Source organism: Oncorhynchus tshawytscha, linkage group LG03 (assembly GCF_018296145.1).
Source record: "Oncorhynchus tshawytscha isolate Ot180627B linkage group LG03, Otsh_v2.0, whole genome shotgun sequence".
Classification (NCBI taxonomy): Eukaryota; Metazoa; Chordata; class Actinopteri; order Salmoniformes; family Salmonidae; genus Oncorhynchus; species Oncorhynchus tshawytscha.
In genome coordinates, this window is record NC_056431.1 from 4,582,375 (window position 1) to 4,602,944 (window position 20,570).

Below are 20,570 nucleotides of genomic sequence, written 5' to 3' on the forward strand. Positions count from 1 at the left end.
TACACTGACATGAGTAACTCACACAGCTTGGCCTACAGGACATGAGTAACTCACACAGCTTGGCCTACAGGACATGAGTAACTCACACAGCTTGGCCTACAGGACATGAGTAACTACACTGACATGAGTAACTCACACAGCTTGGCCTACAGGACATGAGTAACTACACTGACATGAGTAACTCACACAGCTTGGCCTACAGGACATGAGTAACTACACTGACATGAGTAACTCACACGGCTTGGCCTACAGGGCATGAGTGACTACAGGACATGAGTAACTCTTACTGCTTATGATAGCTTGAGTAAAGAGTTAAACCTTTTTTTAGTAGTCATGTTTTTCATAATTTTCCAGGATTGATGGACGTGCTTCAGTCTGTAACCTTTATAAAGTCATATGGGGTGAGAGAAGGGACAGGGAGGCAGAGAGAGATGGAAACAGAGAGACTTGTGAAGTAGAGAAAGACGAGTGATTTGAGAGAGGGAAAACAGATGGGAAGATTGCATTTTGGAGAGAAATGGAGCGAGAGAGGAGGAGGAGTGCAAGGCAAATCTTTTTTGTGTGTGTCTGGATAGAAGGGAGCCTCTTATACCCCTCACAGCATGAGCTTGGCCCGGGCTGCGGCCCAGTCTCGTCTGCACAGCAGGGGCCTTTCCTGAGCAGGCTGCCCAGGGGAGGGGCACCTGCTCCGGGCCTAAACACTGGCTGAGAGAAGGGTTTGGAGGGTGGGGCGGAGGGGCGAGGGGATGGAAAGACACTCAACAGTTCCAGGAAATAGACGTGCTGGATTTATGAAACTCTCAGGTAACAGAGCGACGCTCCTGAAAGAAAATATTTGTCTTCTTGCTCTCCCTGCGGACGAGAGGATAGGATGAAGACACCCGTCTCTGGTGTGAAATAAGACGTTTCTGTGGAGAGCAGGAGGCAGAAGTTATGGTTGGACCCGACCTGCAGGAGCTAGTTACTACCAACACAAACCCACAGTTTATGGATTGGCTAAGCCTCCGACTGAGGCAATATTTTCCACCGGTTTGGTTGGGTTGAATAAACACAACGTGTTTGAAGTTTATCAAACACTCAGTCATCCCAGCAGACGTGAGGGATAACTTAATCATCTGATATATGGAGTATGAGAATACACTGACACCCACGGCCTGTCCAATATGCCTGAGACGGGCAATATTCAACGACCAACTCCACTGCCAGTACTGTCAAATCCCCAATGGCGAAAATGGAGTGAAATGTCTGTTTTGGATGAGCTTCAGTTTAACCCTCCATTTCTGTCATTTTGCTGTAAGTTTGGGATCCGTGGAGCACATTCCCACATGAACCCTACATTCGCCCAAGAGCATGCCAATATGTTTTTCTTTGTACAGCGTCTCTGTCTGTCAAATATGCTGTATCTCTACTGTAACGTCTTGTCCGAGAGCCCAGTTGGACTAAGAAGGTCTCCGAGACCGACTAGTTGTCTGTGACATTAAGGGTCTCATGGTGGATGGCTATTGCATTGACTTCACAGAAGAAGCGCCCCCCCAACGGAGTGACCGCACAGGGCGCTGGGTAATAACTGCGGTGGGAACGTCACGCTCCGAGGTAACCCAGGTAAATGGAAACACATGGCGGCAAAACCCGAGACTTCAGGAGAGGCTCCCAACCATACAGACAGAACGGCCAGGACGTTCAGATGGCTAGAACAGTTCTGAAGTCCACAACAATTTCCACAGTTCACCCATATCGCCATGAAAGTGAATGCGTCATTTGTTGACATCACATAATTATTGTAGACTTATCTTGTATAGCGATCTGTCAAAACAAACTTTAATTGGTTTGGGATGTCTCCAGAGGGTGTTGTTGCTGTGTATGTTGATAAATGTACCATGGAAAAGGGTGTTTGCCCATCAGCCAACCAATCCAACGAGCTACTGCTCACCAATGTTTCTCATCATCAGTGTTTTAAGGGTCAGGTGTTACCAATATGTCTCTTAGTTACAGGACTTACCAGCTCCCTCCTCACCCCCTGTGTAGGTCCACTCTCTCTGCGGATTTGAGATTCCCTTCACTAAGTTACATTTAGGCCTTTCTGAATAGTAACCGAGAGAACTTTTAGGGACTGTACGTTATTTATAATGAATGACAACTGGAGAAAATCGGACCTGAAAATGGATGGCCCTCCTTCAGTAAAATATACTTTTACCCGACCATCCCTGAACAACTTTTACCCGACCATCCCTGAACAACTTTTACTCGACCATCCCTGAACAACTTTTACCCGACCATCCCTGAACAACTTTTACCCGACCATCCCTGAACAACTTTTACCCGACCCTCCCTGAACAACTTTTACCCGACCATCCCTGAACAACTTTTACCCGACCCTCCCTGAACAACTTTTACCCGACCATCCCTGAACAACTTTTACCCGACCATCCCTGAACAACTTTTACCCGACCCTCCCTGAACAACTTTTACCCGACCATCCCTGAACAACTTTTACCCGACCATCCCTGAACAACTTTTACCCGACCATCCCTGAACAACTTTTACCTGACCCTCCCTGAACAACTTTTACCCGACCCTCCCTGAACGCTTAAAAAAAACAAGTGACCCTCCACTATACCCATAATAACAATTAAAACATAGTGGATAGCAGAGAACATGCCTATCGTTTACCCTCCTAGGACAGACTAGAGCCTTAGATGCAGTTTTAGAAACTGTTTTTTCTTTTGTAAGCATTACATGGCAAAGTGCCAGAAAGTTGTGATTCGCAGACCACCGCTGACAAGGGTAGGGGTGAAAAGATCTCCATTCTAATAAAAGCACGGCATGAATCTATCATCTTCTTTGCAGTCTGAGAAACTAGACTTTAAGAAAGAGGATAGTCTAAGTTTGGAACAGTGCTAAAGTTGTCCAACTGTAAACATGGAGCTCAACAGAACCAGTTACATCTGAAGTATCTGATCATACATGAATTCGAGAAAACGTCATTTGTTTTTTAACACAGAAGCCGCCCGCTTATCATCAAGTAGGCCTACAGTATATGCACTTGTAAATTTACAAATGTATTCTATTTTATTCCATGATATTGTTATCACAAAATAGATTTGTGTTTACTGTGATTAGGGCATAAGAGCATTTGTTAGGTTAAATTAACTAGGCATGCATGGCTCACCGCATGATTCTCAAACCAAAGACTGGCCAAACTCATGTTTCTAAAAGTGAATTCAAAGGCATTGTAGAATGACTCTATAGCCTAATAAAACATTTTTCATTTCATTATTATTTAACTCCAAGTAAAAAATAAAGTAATTGTTTATAGCCTAAATGCAAAATGTATAGGCACGTTGTTAAAGTCCTGTTGTTGAAATGCTGAGCTCTCCTGCCAGCCTGTAGCATGTCACAAATGCTTCACAATTGATTTCTTAAATGGTGGCTTTAGCTATATCACTGGACACTATTTTCATACACATCATTGCCTTTTATATAATTCTGTTGGCTGGGAGTCTCTGACTACCAAAAGGGCCCAACATTGGCTGCTATTTGTATGTAAAACAGTTCTCCAGAAACTCCCTAGCTACCTCACTTCTTAATTGGAAATAAAGCCACCAGAATTGCTCTCAAGACTGAATAGTTCTAGAGGTTCCTCTGGTCTCCACAGAGTTGGGGAAGATTGCCTTTAGTTATTGTGCCCTTAGCGCATGGAAGGACATGTAGCCCACTTTGAGGCTTGACTCTCTGGTCTCGAAGGGTCAGGTTGGGACTTTCATGAGGAATGTGGTGAAGGACAAATGCACTTGTTTTGATTGATTGTGTAATTTTATCTGCTGCTTTTGAATTTGATTTGTTGAAATGTGAAATTGTAAATTGATTGTGTTGTTTTGATTCTGATTATGTTGATTTATTGTTCCCAGGGCAACCTTCAAAATGAGACCCTGGTCTCAATGGGTTTCCCCTGGTTAAATGAAGGTCAAATAAATAATAATAATATAGCCAAAATTATTATTTTTCTTTCTTAGGCTACCCAGCTTGCTCCTGACTGATTTAGAGTTAGTGTATTGTTTTATAGCCTGTTGACATTTTAGACGTCAATTGATAGTGACAGAATGACACATTACTTCAAAGTAACATTTTTGTCTCCTCTGCAATAGGTTGTAGTGCATCCTCTGAATGTCGTAGAGACAAACCAAAGATGTCCCATATGCATCATAGTCACGACTTTCCCCGGCATTTTACAGTTTGTTTAAAGCATAAAGTATTGCAAACTAAAGTGTCGTTATAGATCGCTGTATATAATAAGGTCCACAAAAGCTAACAAGAGGTAGGTATTTTCTTTAAAACTTCTTCGGGATCGGTGTCCCGTCCACGGAATGGTTGAGCTAACGTAGGCTAATGTGATTAGCATGAGGTTGTAAGTAACAAGAACATTTCCCAGGACATAGACATATCTGATATTGTCAGAAAGCTTAAATTCTTGTTAATCTAACGGCACTGTCCAATTTACAGTAGCTATTTCAGTAAAAGAACACCATGCTATTGTTTGTGGAGAGTGCACAATTTTGAACATAAAGTTATTAAAAAACAAATTAGGCACATTTGGGCAGTCTTGACCCAACATTTTGAACAGAAATACAATGGTTCATTAGGTCAGTCTAAAACTTTGCACATATACTGCTGCCATCTAGTGACACATCTAAATTGCACCTGGGCTGGAATAATACATTATGGCCTTTCTCTTGCATTTCAAAGATGATGGTACAAAAAAAAATACAAAAGAGCAGTTGTCTTTTGTATTATCTTTGTATTATCTTTTACCAGATCTATTGTGGTATTCTCCTACATTCCTTTCACATTTCCACAAACTTCAAAGTGTTTCCTTTCAAATGGTACCAAGAATATGCATGTCCTTTCTACAGGCAGTTAGATTTGGGTAAGTAATTTTAGGCGAAAAATGGAAAAAAAGGGGTGGATCCTTTAACAAAAGTCACAATGCCCTCACATACCCCCTCAACTCGAGCACTGGTTTTAACTTAACACATCAAGTCCTTTATTGACACTGAGATATTTAAGGAGTGCATGGTGACTGAAGAGAATTGTCTGATAAAATCTATGGATTGTAGACTAATTTTGTCTATCAAACAGGTAGACATATCAAATCAAATCAATTTTTTAAATTATTATTATTTTTAATTTTTATATAGCCCTTTGTACATCAGCTGATATCTCACATACCTCTTATTTCTTGAATAGGAAGAATTGGGCTCCAACACAAAGCCCTCTTGTTGTTAGTAGCCTAAAGTCAAATTAAAATCAACACTGTTTAAATTAATTAGGCCTTCTCGAATTAGCATTTCAGCACCCATGCACTGTCCATGCTGCCGCTTCACAGTAATGTAAAGTTTTGTAAATTAGTCAAATCTGGTTTACTGTGAGGTCAATAGCTCTGACAAATAGCTTCACTATGGGCAACAAAATATTTTTCATTTAAAATTTTCATTAAAAATAAATTATGGGTGTAGCAAGCTTAACTCCAGTCCTCCTTCTCGTTTTCGCGCTCTCCCTCCTATACGGAACAGAACATCAGTAGGCCTAGACCGTGCGTACAGATATTGCATTTTTATTTTATTTTTACAAATAACATTTTTTTCTGGAAGAAGCCTTTGACTCGCCTTCTGAAGTGCCACTGTACACATCACAGCCATTGGTTAGACAGCACAAAAGGCTTTATGTCTACATCAGCAAGAGCAGGGCAGGCCAGGGCTCATGATTGGGATAGCCTATCCATTGCTGTGTGTAATACAGTATAGCCTAGTTTTGCACCATCCCAGCAGCACAAAACACTGGAAGGAAGTACATTTTCTTAGAAAATGCCTTCAGAAAGTATTCACACCCCTTGACTTTTTCTACATGTTGTGTTACAGCGTGTGTTAAAAAATACCCTATAATGTCAAAGTGGAATTATATTTTTCTAAATGTTTCCAAATGAATTAAAATAAAAAGCTGACATGTCTTGTGTCATTAAGTTTTCAACCCCTTTGTTATGGCAAGCCTAAATAAGTTCAGGAGTAAAAATGTGCTTAACAAGTCACATAATAAGTTGCATGGAATAATTGTGTTTGACATGATTTTTGAATGACTACCTCATCTCTGTACCGAACACATACAATTATCTGTAAGGGCCCTCAGTCGAGCAGTGAATTTCAAACATAGATTCAACCACAAAGACCAGGGAGGTTTTCCAATGCTTCACAAAGAAGGGCACCTATTGGTATATGGGTATAAAACACACAAAAAAACAGACATTGAATAGTCCTTTGAGCATGGTGAAGTTATTAATTACAGTTTGGATGGTGTATCACTACACCCAGTCACTACAAAGATACAGGTGTCCTTCCTAACTCAGTTGCCAGAGAAGAAGGAAACAGCTCAGGGATTTCACCATGAGGCCAATGGTGATTTTTAAAACAGTTGCAGAGTTTAATGGCTGTGATAGGAGAAAACTGAGGATGGATCAACAACATTGTAGTTATTCCACAAATCTAACCTAATTGACAGAGTAAAAAGAAGGACGCCTGTACAGAATAAAATATTTCAAAACATGCATCCTGTTTGCAACAAGGCACTAAAGTAATACCGCTAAAAATGTGGCAAAGCAATTAGCTTTTTGTCCAGAAGGCAAAGTGTTACGTGTGGGGCAAATCTAATACAACACATTACAGAGTACCACTCTCCATATCTTCAAGCATAGTGGTGGCTCCATCATGTTAATAAATATCAAAGATTCAAACCATCTGCCTCCCATGTCTGCATCTGGGTCTCGCCTTGTGCCCTTATAGTGGAAAGTAGTCTGAACCAGGTTTTACATTTAGCCTGTGCTTAGCTCTATTCTGTACATTTTGTGTCCTGAAAAACGTGTAATTCCTTAATGATTACAAGCCTTATCTTAATCAATCCAAAAGGGGTAGGCAAGAGAATGGTCGTGGACAGGCAAAAGGTCAAACCAGTTCAGAGTCCAGGAGGTACAGAGTGGCAGGCAGGCTGGAGGTCAGGCAGGCGGGTATGGAATCCAGAAAACAGACAAGGGTCAAAACCTTGTGTAGATGGGTGAAAGAAAACAATCTATTTAACCCATTTTGAGTTCAGGTTGTAACACAACAAAATGTGGAATAAGTCAAGGGGTATGACTACTTTCTGAAGGCACTGTAACCTTGCCCTGTGATTCTCAGAGCATGCTCTTCATATAGCCTATAGTATAGGGTATGGAACATTTTATTGAGACCACACTAGGCATACTCTATTGCACGCCCAGCAGAGAATCAGGTATGAGGGGCAGCATTGGGCACACATCGAGATATAATAAGCAACTCATTCTCAAACACGGAGCAATATGACATTTAATTGATTACAAATTACATTACCCTCCCCTGGACTAAATAAAACAAATATTAAACCCTCCCCTTGAAAAAGTACAACCATCCCCGATTTTCCTCCGGGTAACAATTGTGTACATTTCATCCACTACCTTATGTCCTTGAATGCCACATGATTTGAATGGACAGAGGAAAAACATCATTCATCAGTAATGTAATATTAGACCTTTTACCTTCTGCAATTCATTTAAAACCCTACTTGGTGGATCTGTGTTGACCCTGAACCATTCATCTAAAGGAGAATATCTCTGAGGGACTGGGGTGGATAAAGTGCCCTTCTGTCTCTGTTTCTTTAACTCTGGAGTTAATGATCACATCATACAGAGGACAGAACCATAGTATGGTGATATAACTGGTATAAATGGATATTTCTATTGTATTATTTCAATAGGATGTTACGACTAAACGTTGTATTGAATCAAATAATGTCAATTATGACATACAGTGCATTCAGAAAGTATTCAGACCCCTTGACTTTTCCACATTTTGTTACGTTACAGCCTTTTTCTAAAATGGATTAAATTTTTAAAATCCTCTAGAATCTACACACAATACCCCATAACTACAAAGCGAAAACAAGTCAAATGTTTGCAAATGTATTACAAATAAAAAACAAAAGTATTCAGACCCTTTGCCATGAGACTCGAAATTGAACTCAGATGCATCCTGTTTCCATTGATCGTCCTTGAGATGTTTCTACAACTTGATTGCAGTCCACCTGTGGTAAATTCAATTGATGGGACATGATTTGGAAAGGCACACACCTGTCTTTATAAGGTCCCACAATTGACAGTGCATGTCAGAGCAAAAACCAAGCCATGAGGTTGAAGGATTTGTCCATAGAGCTCCAAGACAGGATTCTGTTGAGGCACAGATCTGGGGAAGAGTACCAACAAAATGTCTGCAGTGTTGAAGGTCCCCAAGAACACAGTGGCCTCCATCATTCTTAAATGGAACAAGTTTAGAGTAAGCTTAGAGTAGAGCTGGCCGTCTGGCCAAACTGAGCAATCTGGGGAGAAGGGCCTTGGTCAGGGAGGTGACCAAGAACCCAATGGTCACTCTGACAGAGCTCCAGAGTTCCTCTATGGAGATGGGAGAACCTTCCAGAAGGACAACCATCTCTGCAGCACTCCACCAATCAGGCCTTTATAGTAGAGTGGCCAGAAGGAAGCCACTCCTCAGTAAAAGGCACATGACAGCCCACTTGGAGTTTGCCAAAAAGGTACCTAAAGACTCAGAACATGAGTCACTGGTCTGATGAAACCAACATTGAACTCTTTGGCCTGAATGCTTAGCGTCACATCTGGAGGAAACCTGGCACCATCCCTACGATGAAGCATCGTGGTGGCAGCATCATGCTTTGGGGGTGTTTTTCAGTGGCAGGGACTGGGAGACTAGTCAGGATCGAGGGAAATATGAACGGAGCAAAGTACAGAGAGATCCTTGGTGAAAACCTGCCCCAGAGCACTCAGGACCTCAGACTGGGGCGAAGGTTCACCTTCCAACAGGACAGAGACCCTAAGCACACAGCCAAGAAAACGCCGGAGTGGCTTTGGGTCAAGTCTCTGAATGTCCTTGAGTGGCCCAGCCAGAGACCGGACTTGAACCCGATCCAACATCTCTGGAGAGACCTGACAATAGCTGTTCAGCGACGCTCCTCATCCAACCTGACAGAGCTTGAGAGGATCTGCAGAAAATAATGTAAGAAACTATCAAAATAAAGGTGTACCAAGCTTTTAGCGTCATACCCAAGAAGACTCAAGGCTGTAATGTCTTCCAAAGGTGCTTCAACAAGTACTGAGTAAAGAGTCTGAATACTTATGTAAATGTAATATTTGTTTTTTTTAAATAAATTGGCAAAAATGTATATAAATGTTTTTTGCTTTGTCATTATGGGGTATTGTGTGTAGATTGAAGATTTTTACATTTATCAATTGTAGAATAAGGCTATAACGTAATAAAATGTGTAAAAAGTCAAGGTGTCTGAATATTTTCCGAATGCACTGTATACACTGCTCAAAAAAATAAAGGGAACACTTAAACAACACACTGTAACTCCAAGTCAATCACACTTCTGTGAAATCAAACTGTCCACTTAGGAAGCAACACTGATTGACAATAAATGTCACATGCTGTTGTGCAAATGGAATAGACAACAGGTGGAAATTATAGGCAATTAGCAAGACACCCCCAATAAAGGAGTGGTTCTGCAGGTGGTGACCACAGACCACTTCTCAGTTCCTATGCTTCCTGGCTGATGTTTTGGTCACTTTTGAATGCTGGCGGTGCTTTCACTCTAGTGGTAGCATGAGACGGAGTCTACAACCCACACAAGTGGCTCAGGTAGTTCAGCTCATCCAGGATGGCACATCAATGTGAGCTGTGGCAAGAAGGTTTGCTGTGTCTGTCAGCGTAGTGTCCAGAGCATGGAGGCGCTACCAGGAGACAGACCAGTACATCAGGAGACGTGGAGGAGGCCGTAGGAGGGCAACAACCCAGCAGCAGGACCGCTACCTCCGCCTTTGTGCAAGGAGGAGCAGGAGGAGCACTGCCAGAGCCCTGCAAAATGACCTCCAGCAGGCCACAAATGTGCATGTGTCTGCTCAAACGGTCAGAAGCAGACTCCATGAGGGTGGTATGAGGGCCCGACGTCCACAGGTGGGAGTTGTGCTTACAGCCCAACACCGTGCAGGACGTTTGGCATTTGCCAGAAAACACCAAGATTGGTAAATTCGCCACTGGCGCCCTGTGCTCTTCATAGATGAAAGCAGGTTGACACTGAGCACATATGACAGACGTGACAGAGTCTGGAGACGCCGTGGAGAAGGTTCTGCTGCCTGCAACATCCTCCAGCATGACCAGTTTGGCGGTGGGTCAGTCATGGTGTGGGGTGGCATTTCTTTGGGGGGCCGCACAGCCCTCCATGTGCTCGCCAGAGGTAGCCTGACTGCCATTAGGTACCGAGATGAGATCCTCAGACCCCTTGTGAGACCATATGCTAGTGCGGTTGGCCCTGGGTTCCTCCTAAATCAAGACAAGGCTAGACCTCATGTGGCTGGAGTCTGTCAGCAGTTCCTGCAAGAGGAAGACATTGATGCTATGCATTGATGTTACTGTCACGGATCCCTCCGGAACTTTCATTACACACACCTGTCCCCTATTCCCACTGATTAGTAGCGTGACATGCATCAACAAGTCCATTGTTCTTCTCCCCTCTCTTAAATGCACCCATGCAATACTTCTAAACATATATGTACACCTCCACCACCCAACCCCCTATCCCTCCCACCACCCAACCCCTATCCCTCCCACCACCCAGCCCCCTATCCCTCCCACCACCCAGCCCCCTATCCCTCCCACCACCCAGCCCCCTATCCCTCCCACCACCCAACACCCTATCCCTCCCACCACCCAGCCCCCTATCCCTCCCACCACCCAGCCCCTATACCTACCACCACCCAGACCCTAACCCTCCTACCACCCAGCCCCTAACCCTCCACCACCCAGCCCCTATCCCTCCCACCACCCAGCCCCTATTCCTCCCACCACCCAGCCCCTATTCCTCCCACCACCCTACCCCCTATCCCTCCCACCACCCAGACCCTAACCCTCCCACCACCCAACCCCTATCCCTCCTACCACTCAGACCCTAACCCTTCCACCACCCAGCCCCTATCCCCCACCCAGCCCCCTATCCCCCCCAACCTCACTCCTCTCTGTCAAACAACAATATTTGCTCATCTGCATCAAAGAGCCACAGAGTTTTGTTGGGTGTACAGTACAGTCAGTGTTTGAGTCAGACACAGACAGACACGCCGTTGCTACAAGGAGACACACGGAGAGAGACTGCCCAACGAACACACACAGGGAAGGGGAAGACCTGAGAGACTCACAGACACGCTGACACAGACACACAAATAAAAGTATGAGTACAAACTCAAATCCAGGGATTTTTCCACTCAGCACTTTCTTCTTGGCCTTTCATTCTCTGCTTTTTTCTCTCTTTTTCTGTCGCTCCTTCTTCTCGCCTTCTGTCCCCCTCCTTCCCTCTACATCTCTTTGCTCTCTCTCTGGCCATCCCTCTTTCTCTCACTGTCTCTCTCTCTCTGGCCATCCCTCTTTTTCTCACTGTCTCTCTCTCTGGCCATCCATCTTTTTCTCACTGTCTCTCTCTCTGGCCATCCCTCTTTTTCTCACTGTCTCTCTCTCTGGCCATCCCTCTTTTTCTCACTGTCTCTCTCTCTCTGGCCATCCCTCTTTCTCTCACTGTCTCTCTCTCTGGCCATCCCTCTACATCTCTTTGCTCACTCTCTCTGGCCATCCCTCTTTTTCTCACTGTCTCTCTCTCTCTGGCCATCCCTCTTTTTCTCACTGTCTTTCTCTCTCTGGCCATCCCTCTTTCTCTCACTGTCTCTCTCTCTCTGGCCATCCCTCTTTTTCTCACTGTCTCTCTCTCTCTCTGGCCATCCCTCTTTTTCTCACTGTCTCTCTCTCTCTGGCCATCCCTCTTTTTCTCACTGTCTCTCTCTCTCTGGGCATCCCTCTTTTTCTCACTGTCTCTCTCTCTCTGGCCATCCCTCTTTTTCTCACTGTCTCTCTCTCTCTGGGCATCCCTCTTTTTCTCACTGTCTTTCTCTCTCTCTGGCCATCCCTCTTTTTCTCACTGTCTCTCTCTCTCTGGCCATCCCTCTTTTTCTCACTGTCTCTCTCTCTCTGGCCATCCCTCTTTTTCTCACTGTCTCTCTCTCTCTCTCTGGCCATCCCTCTTTTTCTCACTGTCTCTCTCTCTCTCTGGCCATCCCTCTTTTTCTCACTGTCTCTCTCTCTCTCTGGCCGTCCCTCTTTTTCTCAGTCTCTCTCTCTGGCCATCCCTCTTTTTCTCACTGTCTCTCTCTCTCTGGCCATCCCTCTACATCTCTTTGCTCACTCTCTCTGGCCATCCCTCTTTTTCTCACTGTCTCTCTCTCTCTGGCCATCCCTCCTTTTCTCACTGTCTCTCTCTCTCTGGCCATCCCTCTTTTTCTCACTGTCTCTCTCTCTCTCTGGGCATCCCTCTTTTTCTCACTGTCTCTCTCTCTCTCTGGCCATCCCTCTTTTTCTCACTGTCTCTCTCTCTCTGGCCATCCCTCTTTTTCTCACTGTCTCTCTCTCTCTGGCCATCCCTCTTTCTCTCACTGTCTCTCTCTCTCTGGCCATCCCTCTTTTTCTCACTGTCTCTCTCTCTGGCCATCCATCTTTTTCTCACTGTCTCTCTCTCTGGCCATCCCTCTTTTTCTCACTGTCTCTCTCTCTGGCCATCCCTCTTTTTCTCACTGTCTCTCTCTCTCTGGCCATCCCTCTTTCTCTCACTGTCTCTCTCTCTGGCCATCCCTCTACATCTCTTTGCTCACTCTCTCTGGCCATCCCTCTTTTTCTCACTGTCTCTCTCTCTCTGGCCATCCCTCTTTTTCTCACTGTCTTTCTCTCTCTGGCCATCCCTCTTTCTCTCACTGTCTCTCTCTCTCTGGCCATCCCTCTTTTTCTCACTGTTTCTCTCTCTGGCCATCTCACTGTCCCTCTCTCTGTCTCTCTCTCTGGCCATCCCTCTTTTTCTCACTGTCTCTCTCTCTCTGGCATCCCTCTTTTTCTCACTGTCTCTCTCTCTCTGGCCATCCCTCTTTTTCTCACTGTCTCTCTCTCTCTGGCCATCCCTCTTTTTCTCACTGTCTTTCTCTCTCTGGCCATCCCTCTTTTTCTCACTGTCTCATCTGTCTCTCTCTCTCTGGCCATCCCTCTTTTTCTCACTGTCTCTCTCTCTCTGGCCATCCCTCTTTTTCTCACTGTCTCTCTCTCTCTCTGGCCATCCCTCTTTTTCTCACTGTCTCTCTCTCTCTGGCCATCCCTCTTTTTCTCAGTCTCTCTCTCTGGCCATCCCTCTTTTTCTCACTGTCTCTCTCTCTCTGGCCATCCCTCTACATCTCTTTGCTCACTCTCTCTGGCCATCCCTCTTTTTCTCACTGTCTCTCTCTCTCTGGCCATCCCTCTTTTTCTCACTGTCTCTCTCTCTCTGGCCATCCCTCTTTCTCTCACTGTCTCTCTCTCTCTGGCCATCCCTCTTTTTCTCACTGTCTCTCTCTCTCTGGCCATCCCTCTTTTTCTCACTGTCTCTCTCTCTCTGGCCATCCCTCTTTTTCTCACTGTCTCTCTCTCTGGCCATCCCTCTTTTTCTCACTGTCTCTCTCTCTGGCCATCCCTCTTTTTCTCACTGTCTCTCTCTCTCTCTGGCCATCCCTCTTTTTCTCACTGTCTTTCTCTCTCTCTGGCCATCCCTCTTTTTCTCAGTCTCTCTCTCTCTGGCAATCCTGCTTTTTCTCACTGTCTCTCTCTCTCTGGCCATCTCTCTTTCTCTCCCCTCGTCTGCTATTGTCATAAATACCATAAAACCGTGGGTATGAGATCTGTATTTTCAGTTATGTTGTGTTCTTTTCTGAGGGGTCAAGAGGAACACATCCTCTCCTCTAGGGAACAAAAAACCTGTGACATAGACTCTAGTATATAAAGCATGTTTTTATTTGATATATTATATCATATTATACACACCAAACTGGATATAAATACAGGCGTCATCGTCACCATGCAAAGCATTGCAGAGTTCATTACAAAATAAAAGTCCAAACCCAACATGCAGGTATTGCTAATAAAAAAAGGTCTGACTTTAGGGGTGCATATCAAACATTAAGGGTCCGTGACACGAGGTCCTCTCTACCCCCTCAAACATCAGTCTCTGTGTCAATAAACAACTTTTTAAAGAAAAATCTCCAAATATGTCATGGCCAGTGACAATCAGTTGCTGTTCAAAAGCAAAACCTTTTCTGGCCTTCCAGACTGATAGAAGTGCGTCGTCATTTTACTGTAAATGCACGGTTCCACTAAAGCCCCCTAAATGATAACAGAACACACAAACGCTGCTTCCCTGTTGTCATACTCCACTCATGGCCCGTATGTGGATGTATTTTTGTGAATTCATACAATCAATGAGATATTTCTCAAGTTTTGAAGCTGTGGTATTTTCGCTCAGCCCGTCACATTTGTAATCTCCAAATAGGAAGTATGGTCCAGTCACATCCGTGCATACAAAGTGCTGTCTTTAATATAGTCCTTATGAAGTAACAATCACACAGTGAAATGCCCTTTGATATTTCAGGGGGAGACGGGGGTGTTTGAATCAGACAGTTTGTAAGCAGCCCCCCACCAGCCCCCAGAGCAGTCTATTGTCTACTGTCTGTGTTGTCACGGACACTACTGCGGACTGCTCTTGCGGCAGAGCTGATTCGCTGACGTCAGTGTCTGCCTGTTCCTCCGTCGTTTCCCCCCTGTGAGCAGCGTGTAGAAGAATGGGTTCACGCAAGAGTTCCCGTACGTCAGCCCCGTTAGGATCCGGTTCACCGTCACCTGGGTACCCACCGGTACTGTCCGCAGCATGTCGGGCCGGTATAGCGGCAGCAGCTGCCACACCCAGAAGGGCAAGAAACAGGCCCAGAAGGCCAGAACTATCCCCAGGATGAGGAGCAGGACCTTGGGCCTTGGGGCCCGCGGAGGGTAGGACGTGCTACCCCCACTACCACTGGCCCAGGGCTGGGTCTGGGACACCCAGTAGAGACGGCCCAGAGTAGCATACAGCGCCCCGATGGCCAGCCCCGGACCTATCATACTGGTACAGAACAGCACGCTCATATACACTTTGGAGCTCTGCTCGTCCCAGGCAGGGACACACAGCTGTCCGTCATCTCCGTCCTCCAGGTGGAGGGTGATCATCATGGGCAGGCTGAGGGCCACCGCCAGGCCCCAGGCCAGGGCCACACGGAGCAACCCAGAGGAGGGGGAGGACGAGGTGGCCAGGGGGTTGGCCACAGCCCGATAGCGGTCCAGACTCATGGCGGTGAGGGTGTAGATGGAGGCGTGCAGGGTGATCAGGTCCAGGCTGAAGAGGAGCCGACAGCCCAGCTCCCCAAACGCCCAGTCAGCCGCCAGGCTGTCGTACACGATGAAGGGAGCCGTGAAGAGGTAGAGGAGGTCCGCCAGAGCTAGACTCAGCACCTGGAGATGGAGGGAGGTGGAGGAAGAGGAGGTGGGAGAGGAGGAAGGGGAGAGGGAGGGGGGAGAGGAGGAGAGGCAGGATGGTAACGGTACTCCTCTCCCTCCTAAACAGCAGCTAGAACACCCTCGCCTCCTCCTGCCTCTCCTGCGTCTGATGAGGAGACCCATGGTGTAGAGGTTACCCCCAATGCCCAGGAGAGCCAGGAGGGACAGGAGGGAGCAGAAGAGAGCGGTTGAGGCCAGGCTGGGGGAAGGAGAGATGTATGGAGAGGCAGAGGGGAAGGAGGAGTTGGGGATGAAGGGGGAGGTGTATAATGGAGAAGGTGAGGGAGGCAGGGAGCTAGAGAGAGCGGTTGAGGCCAGGCTGGGGGAAGGAGAGATGTATGGAGAGGCGGAGGGGAAGGAGGAGTTGGGGATGAAGGGGGACGTGTATAATGGAGAAGGTGAGGGAGGCAGGGAGCTAGAGAAATCCATACTTTTTAGTTGAGACTTCTGAAATGGTGGTGGTGTGGAGGTTAGCTGGGTTTATATAAATGTCAGAGGGAGAGGAACTATTATTTTGATTCCACTTGGCTGGATGGGAGGGTTTTGGTGGTGGCCAATAGTAAGAGTGTGTGTGTGTGTGTGTGGGGGGGGGGGGAGTAGACATAGGAGATGGGGAGCATGGTTGAGAAAGGGAAATGGGAGAGGAGAAAGTTATATGTATTAGCATTGAAACACAGAAAATGGCCTTCTGAAAAGCATCTACAGCATTTAATGATTTGGCACATGGATGAATGTTCTGTCAATGTATTGTATTTGTGTAGTAGTCCCAGTAACAGAGGCATTTTAGAAAGGCAAAGTCGTTGTATTGGCAAAGCTTCAATTCTTTATGGTGCTTTTTTTCACACTGGCTTTTCTGTGTAGGGGTGTAGAGCCAGTTGTAGATCATAAATTTACTGATGAACCCCCTGCACTCCTGTTAAGGTCGCACCGCTGCTTGTGGGCAACAATTTCATGGCACGAAACGAAATGGGGAACCGACGCATACAAATGTTCACCGCGCGCCTCATGAAATTGAACATGAGGCAAGTAAGCTGACGCGTTTTTCGGCCCTTTCCAGATTTATGTCTACGTGCACATTTGCGCACCGGGGGCACGAGAATGCAGAGACTCCGGCGTCAAGCTGTCACCACATGTTTAACTTAACAGAACATATTCCTCACCAGTTTATGAAATTCCATCGGCTTGCTACACCGCTGTGGCTGAGGATAGGAAGAGCAAGGCAGGAGACAGAGAGAACCCATGTTGTTGGCAATAAAATATCATGTTTTGTTTGACAATCGGTGATTTATTAGGGCATAAAATGAGGTTTGAAACCCACTGTTTCATTAAACAAAACATTGCGATATCTACATTAGGCTAATTATAATTAATAATGGTTATAAACACATAAGTATAGACTTGTTTGCAACATGGTTTCCTATAGGCGAATCCAAATAACCTATCCAACCTAACTTATAGCTCTCGGTGTAGTGGTAAATGTAGTGATTGTAATTGTACGCGGTAACGTCAAAGCAGATCGAGGGGTAAAGCTAGACTGCAGAAAAAAAGCCTATGACACATGTTGGCTCCGCCAGTACCGGGGTTAAGAGCTACTGTTGAACTGTGGAGGGCCTGCTGAACTCCCGCTCCACAGGTTTAATGTGCCCCCTAAAATAACATATCTGTTAATATCTCTAACAAATGGACATTTCATTCAGACTGTTGCATTTTTCCTGGAGGTTTCTTTCCTTAGATTGTTACTTAGATATTTAATATTTTTCCCTAATTTTTCCTTCTAAAAATGTTAGGCCAAGACTACCACATCATAATCTAAAACGAATAGGCTATGTCTTCTAATGTCGATATCATCTACTGTATCTTGCCTATGCTGCTCTGTACCATCACTCATTCATATATCCTTATGTACATATTCTTTATCCCCTTACACTGTGTATAAGACAGTAGTTTTTTGGAATTGTTAGTTAGATTACTTGTTCGTTATTACTGCATTGTCGGAACTAGAAGCACAAGCATTTCGCTACACTGGCATTAACATCTGCTAACCATGTGTATGTGACAAATAAAATTTGATTTGATTAGATTTGATAAATGTAGGTGACAGCTATTATTTTGTGAAAATATTTGGTGCAAGCTCCAAATATAACTTTTAGTCAGAGAATATAAATTACGTTTGAATTTAATAAAAATGTTGACAAACAGGCCTCGGCCTACGGTAAACACAGTGACATAAACATAACTGAAAAGACTGACTGAAGAGTAGAGAAGGCCTAATGATGACTTGTTAATTATTGATAATAATCATTTAGGCTAAATGGTCAGATGAATGGGTAGAATATCCACCCATTATTAGACAATTCTTCCACAGAAGTGGATATCCAAGACCAGAGCTCTTTATTACAGACTGCTCTAGCCAAGACAACAAATACACCTTTTTAAAGTAGGCTATATAATCTGTTGAGTTGTCTTTACCTTATTCAATCCAATTCCGGTAGTTGCAAATAACATCATCATCCATTTAATTAGTCTGAATGTCCGATTCAGTTTCCATTTAAAAATCCACAGAGGCCTATAGTTGGTCCAGTTTTTGTCTATAGAAAAAATAGATATCCTCAATTCTTTATTATTCGTTGTCAGACAGGTGATGGTTGTTGGATCTGAAGCTGTTCCTCCTAACTTTGTGCCTCGCTATGCTATGTTTCCTCTCCTCTCCCTCCTCATAGTGTGGCTCTCGACCCTCGGCCCAGTCTCTGGTGTATCTACGAGTCCACGGGAGGGGAAGGAGGAGAAACAGACACGCTCACAGCGTAAGAGGGAGAGAATGATAGAGAGAGAGAGAGGTCTTTCACCCATCACTCATATATTAGTGGCACATAGAGTTCCATACTTTGGCTGAACATTTGTTGTGGTTTGTTTTATTTATTGTATTGGACATCTGGTTATATTAGTCAGTTATTAAAGGTCGTGGTTAAAGTAACTATTATAGCTGTCATTCATGCAGCCTATAATCAAGTACTTACAGTAAATGGTTATTGTCAAATGGTGGAAGTTTGGACACTCTTCAAGCTTCCCTAATGCATATCTAGATCATATTTCTTCTATTCTAAATTGAAATAATGAATAGATTTGGGAATATAACATTGCTTGCTTGAATGAGTGTCTTGCAATACTTTAGGTTCATATGAAGTGTTCTATATTTACAGCCTCACATAACACTTCATATTATGGTCAACATAACGGGCTCCGTTACACTTGAATTGGGCTTTCTTGTGTTACTATGTGCGTTTTTAGATGAGTTGTATTTGCTGGAAAGAAAAGGTGAGGGTTGAACAGTGTTGTTGCATGATCATACGTGTGAAAATTCTATATTTTGATATAATAGGTTCAATATTTTTGACCCAGGTCCAGATAAACATCCTGGAAAGATTTCCCCACAAAATTCAAGTATTTGACCATAAATGGTATCTCAAAATCAGACTGCAGTACATTGCAGATGCCAATGAGTCAGGGATGTATTACCATGATGTCTAAATGTTAAAAGTTCTCCACAAAGTATATCATTATAGATTTGTATCAGCTGGATGCTTTGGTCTCAGCTGTGATTCCAAGAGGAGGAATAAGTTGGGGATCTGGCATTCTGATGAGATGACTCAGCAAAGAGATTACTGTTGGAGGGTAAAACTAATACAAACCTTTCAATTAAGAGATCAAGAACATCCCATTTCAAGCCAAATAAATATTTATCTTACGAACCCTTTACTGAAATAAAAAGCTATTTTATTTTATATAAGATGTTATATTACTACAAATACTTAAATGTCCCATAGAGCGGCGCACAATTGGCCCTGCGTCACCTGGGTTAAGCGAGGGTTTGGCCCCACGTCGCCTGGGTCAAGGGAGGGTTTGGCCCCACGTCGCCTGGGTTAAGGGAGGGTTTGGCCCCACGTCGCCTGGGTCAAGGGAGGGTTTGGCCCCACGTCGCCTGGGTTAAGGGAGGGTTTGGCCCCACGTCGCCTGGGTTAAGGGAGGGTTTGGCCCCGCGTCGCCTGGGTTAAGGGAGGGTTTGGGTTCTTCATTACAGACATTACATTACTAGGGTTTACTGAACATGCACCTTCCAGTAAGAGTCACGATGACGCAGGAGAATAGTCTTTCAGCGAGATTTACACTCGTGTGTTTCTTCAATTACAAAGTCAATCACTCAATTGGGGCTGAATAAGATAAGGTAAAGGGCGCCAGGCAGCCTAGCGGATAGAGAGTTGGGTGAGTAACGGAAAGGTTGCTGGTTCGAATCACAGTGCCAACAAGGCGGGAAAATTATGTTGATGTGCCCTTCAGCAAGGCACTTAACCCTAACTGCTCGCTCTGGATAAGAGCATCTGCTAAATGATTCAAATGTAAAAATGTAACTTTATCGACTCCAAAAGGAATCAATCCTCAATTGCACCAGCCAATCCAACAGACAGAACTACAATCAGCAACGTTCTGCCGCAACATACTGTAAATTGAATAAGTATCTAGATTACACAAACACACTGGTCCTGATATGCGTGTTAGTTCCAGTATCTTCCAGTAAAAATGTGTGACTCATGAGGCTTTCCAGTGAAACAGACCAGAACAGGACAGGAGTCAGACGGACAGACGTGCTGACACACCAGTGAGACGTCCCTATTTGCTGGCATTTCGGGGAGCGCTGCAATAACTAACGCACTTCAACTACAGCCCAATGTCAATACTACACACACAGATTCTCTCTCTCTCTCACACACACACACACACACACACACACACACACACACACACACACACACACACACACACACACACACACACACACACACACACACACACACACCACACAGCTTTATATGGTGGTGGGATGTCTGAATTCTGAATTACAGTAAGGCAGCCAGTGCCTCTAACAACATATTTCCCTGTCAGAAACAAGTTCAAATAGCAATGATTTTGTCATTAAGCATAGAAGAAACTTCTAACTCACATTCAGGCTTGTGCACGGGTATTGAAACC

The 20,570-nt window shown here is 44.7% G+C and overlaps 1 protein-coding gene across 1 annotated transcript; it reads right to left on the reverse strand.

Moving 5' to 3' along the window:
- Positions 1-13,970: 13,970 nt before the first annotated feature.
- On the reverse strand, positions 13,971-18,250 carry LOC112237850 (urotensin-2 receptor-like). The gene is made up of 2 exons (XM_042320120.1): positions 18,015-18,250; positions 13,971-16,073 (listed from the first exon to the last, which is right to left on the reverse strand). The coding sequence occupies exon 2, from the start codon at positions 15,972-15,974 to the stop codon at positions 14,703-14,705; it is 1,272 nt and encodes a 423-aa protein (XP_042176054.1). The 5' UTR covers positions 15,975-16,073; positions 18,015-18,250; the 3' UTR covers positions 13,971-14,702.
- Between the last annotated feature and the right edge of the window lie 2,320 nt (positions 18,251-20,570).